We start from the raw sequence: 4,247 nt of genomic DNA on the forward strand, positions 1-4,247 counted from the left end.
AAAAATTACTTGCGATCAAAAGTGAGCTTATCTAGATTTTATGGCCCCTAAGCCAGAACATTTGAAGATTTGATAGTGTGTAAACCACTAATGACTTAGGCTGGTAGTTTGAACTTCAATTTAGAGAAATTTTAAGGTCATATCCAGCCTCTGAAGCATATCTCTGTAACAATGTGAATCCCTGAATGCATCATGTACACAGGTCTAGTCCAAGTGGGACTTATAATTACTTGGGAATGGACATGCTCCAAAACTACACCTTAGTATTTAGTCATCTACAAAATGTTCATCAGATCCATAATATGAAACAAATTAGGAATTGTGCATCCCTTGATGCATTGTTCATACAGGTTTCTCCCAAGTATAAGGCCAGGCAAAGTTAATTACTTGGTTCTCAGGCCTTTTTTCAAGAAGTATGATGAGGGAGGGAGGCATTTTTTTTCTTTTTTATTGCCCCCAAAACATGATATGGCAGCTTTTTACATTGTACAAACCTCAAAAAATGATGAGGGAGGTGATTTGGTGTTTAAATTTTAATGATTTAGCAATAGAAAGGGTCAATGAGGCACCCTTGGAAGAGATGAGGGAGGGCCTGAGAACCAAGAAATTCATTTTTTTTTTGCCTAACTTAAATATATATCATATGATAATCTCATATCAACTTTGTTCAGGTGAGCTAAGAATAGAATAATTCAATCAATCATTTTATCTAGCATTTAAGCTTTAATAATAAAGACAAACAAATAAATAAATGTACAGTGTAAACTCTAAATAAGAAGTCATCTATATGTATGTTTAATACTTAATTTTATCAGTTCCAGATAAAATAGATGTTCATTTTCTTGTTAAAGCATAAATAAACAAGATTAATGTAAATTCAGTCCTTTTTGTGACTATCCAATATGAAATATTTTTTATATATCTGTACAAGTATTTAAACCAAAACCATCTCGGCGTCATAGTGTGATAATTATTTACTATAAGCTAAAGTGCATGCAAATTATTTACATTTATTTAGCATATTCTGTGGGATAATATACTTAATAGCATCAACTCTTTAGGTGTATGATACCATGGAATAGTCTTGACATTACATTCAATCAATGACATTATCATCTCCGTCTACGTTTTCTGGACGCTGGTTCACTGAGTCTCTTCCTCTTCCTGTTCTCAAAGTCTCCCAAAATCTCCCTACAGAACAAAAAGCTTACCTATATATATGTCTATAGTGTAGTTATTAACCTTAATGATACAGTAATTTACTACAGGTGAGCAAACTTTATACTACTGTAAATTCCTTATTTTTCGCGAGTGCTTTTTTCCGCGAACTGGCTCTTTAATGTCAAAACGCGAGAATTATAATTCGCGAATGGACAGTTGATCAACAGAATTTTAGATTTTAGCACCATAAAAATAACAAGAGGCCCATGGGCCTTATAGGTCACCTGAGCATTATGCAACAACTTTCCAGTGATTGAATTTGATTCATGTTTTTAAGCCAGATGCTATGGCATTCACAATTTTGAAAGAGGCACCATTGATCATCATAACAATATACCTAGCAGTTGCTTAGTTTGTTTACTTAATACCCATATGCAGGGTAGGGGAACAAAAAATGCATTTCAACTAATCAGTAATATTCAGCAATAATCAGTAGTGCCCCTATCACACATGAACCCCTGACCCTTAGGCCTTGATATTTGATTAATACCAAGGAGCAGATTTCAAACCATTCATTCATTTTCAGTATATAAGTACAGCCCCCCCTCTATGGTACCCCTGACCCTGGGGCCTTGAAATTCACAGTTCTGGAAGATTAGGGCCCTTGTCCATCATAACTATATAGGTAGTTCATCTGCTTAATACCCTGGAGCAGAGAAGAAAATTTTCTCAGATTTAATGTATGTTCACTATATAATCTATAGAGCCCCGCCCTAACACCAGAACCCCTAAAATTCACAATTTTGGAAGAGGCATTCTTTGCTCATCATAACTATGCACTTAGTTTATTTAGTACCCAGGAGCAGAGAAGAAGATTTTCAAAGAATTCATGTATTTTCACTATATAATCTATAGAGCTCCGCCCTAGTTTGCTCAGGTGACCTAAAAATGAGTAATATTTTTCACGAACGGTGCTTCTCGCGAAATTACGTGGAAATTAATTCCTCCACGTATAATTAGGAATCTACAGTATGTAAAGACATTTGTGTGCCAAAGCTAGACACCAGATTCCAGCTTTTCATTTTCTTAACTTTTAACAGTACTATGAAAGAACACTTTGAAACTGTACATCTGCTTATATCTGCCACTGCCATCAGTGGTTCAAGCAGTGTAATGTGATTTATATCAGTCATCATGACCATCCAAAATGTAAGACACACACTGAATGAAGACACCTGGTACCAGGAACAATATTTAATCTTACCTTCTACTTGATGACCTTGAGCTTCTTCTTTCTTCTTGAATATCCTGTTTAAACAAAATTAAAAAAATACCTTAAAATACCTTGATTCTCTTTTAAAACACTGCCTGGAGATGAAGAATCTCAGATGAGGCATCTGCAATATAATTACACAAGAACTGTAACTTTATAATAAATATGAAATCTAGCAAACCTTGTCAACTTTGATGGGGGAGAATACAGCCGACAGATCACTACAGTTAGATTTATGGCTTTGGGTGGACATGGAAGAGAAATGGCGAGCTCTAGCCTTAGACACACCCTCTCCTCCACTTAATGCTGGCCACAGGGTGGAGAAACTCTCCACGTCATATTCCTTCACTGGAGTCTCATCCACTTGTAGACTTTCATCTTAAAAGAGCATTTTCTATTATTAAGTAAAGTTCTATGTATATGCATCCATTTTATATGAAATTTAAACTTTTTCATATTCTGAACAGTGTCAAACAAATTGCTTAAAAGTAAAGAAAATCATAGTATAACATGTAAGTCAAGACAAAGATATCAATGTGAATTATCTATCTGATAAAACTTTCCTACAAACAGCTACAAACAAAATGTAAAACCATACCCTCCTCTTGGTCTTCTATGACTTTTTCTCCCTCTTGGCAGTCCTGCTCCCCAGAAAGTAAAGATCCAGATTTTCCATTAGGAGACTTAGAAATCCCCAGATCTGTTCCATCCCTTTTGTTGTGGTCTACATTATCACAATGTCCAATCACCTCCTTTGAAGAATTCTTTGTGACCTTTGTATGACTCTTCTTTGACTTACTCCTCTGTTTCTTTCCACCTTTTTCCTTGCTTTCCTCATCCACTTTATCATCGCGCGAGAGAACTTCCACACCTCTGTCCTCCTCACTTTCCTCATCCATATTGTCGTCACACGAGATAATTTCCACACCTCCGTCCTCCTCTGATGAGCTACGACTTCCGTTGATCTCTGGGATCCTTATAGGGCTTCCGAGGAACTGTCTCTGTATCTTCTCTCTCTTCCCATCATCCTCTTCTTCCTCTGTCCAATCTAATTTCTCCAAGTCGACAGGGACATTAATGATCAAATCTGCAACGGGGCTGGTTCTATGTACTGATGCAATACAAACAAATTTACCTTCACCCTTACTCGCTTCCTTTACCAGTTTGTTTGATGAGGATGATGTAGTCTTGTATTTCCTTACTTCTGTACTACTTTTCTTAGCACCCATCGCAACATTTGCTGACGTATCTTCATTTTCAAATACAGCAGCTGAATTTTTTCTTTTATTCCTCTCAATGTTCAGCTCTTCATTTAGTCCCAGTTCCACATCACTTGTGTCAGAAGTTTCTTCCACTTCACCTTCATAAGAAGTTTTCTTGCTTTCTGATTGTTCAGAATGTGAATAAAGCTTACTGTAGTTTCTTTTGCTTCTCCTTTGGCTACTCTGTCTATCATATTTATTGTAACCAGCTTGGTTTTTGTTAGTTTTATCTACATTTGTCAGCTCGCAGACAGAATCACTCCTTAACCTCTCTGACACATTCTCCTTTGCTTTTAGTTTTGACTTGATCATGAGTTTGCTGATTTTGGGATACACAAGTTTCAGAATTTAAAGGCGTTTTGTTGGCATCTGCTCTCTTTCTGGTCCTCAGTGATTTCCTACGTCCACTATCAATGTCCATTTTATCATCTGTCAATACTTTTTCCATGCCACTTTCTGAAGTTTTTTCTTGAGTACTTCTGCTTCGTGTGCTTCTACGCTCAAGGAACAATGGTCTGTCATTTTCACTTTCAGTATCACTTTCCAAAGAA

General features: G+C 36.4%; 1 protein-coding gene across 1 annotated transcript; it reads right to left on the reverse strand.

Moving 5' to 3' along the window:
• Positions 1-793: 793 nt before the first annotated feature.
• Positions 794-4,008, reverse strand: LOC134269388 (uncharacterized). Its single transcript, XM_062751582.1, has 4 exons — positions 3,033-4,008; positions 2,616-2,812; positions 2,426-2,469; positions 794-1,191 (listed from the first exon to the last, which is right to left on the reverse strand). Exons 1-4 carry the CDS (start codon positions 4,006-4,008, stop codon positions 1,113-1,115), a joined length of 1,296 nt encoding a protein of 431 aa, XP_062607566.1. The 3' UTR covers positions 794-1,112.
• Between the last annotated feature and the right edge of the window lie 239 nt (positions 4,009-4,247).

Source organism: Saccostrea cucullata, unplaced genomic scaffold, assembly GCF_032062105.1.
Source record: "Saccostrea cucullata isolate Sc308-1 unplaced genomic scaffold, CSIRO_AGI_Scuc_v1 ctg8814, whole genome shotgun sequence".
Lineage (NCBI taxonomy): Eukaryota > Metazoa > Mollusca > Bivalvia > Ostreida > Ostreidae > Saccostrea > Saccostrea cuccullata.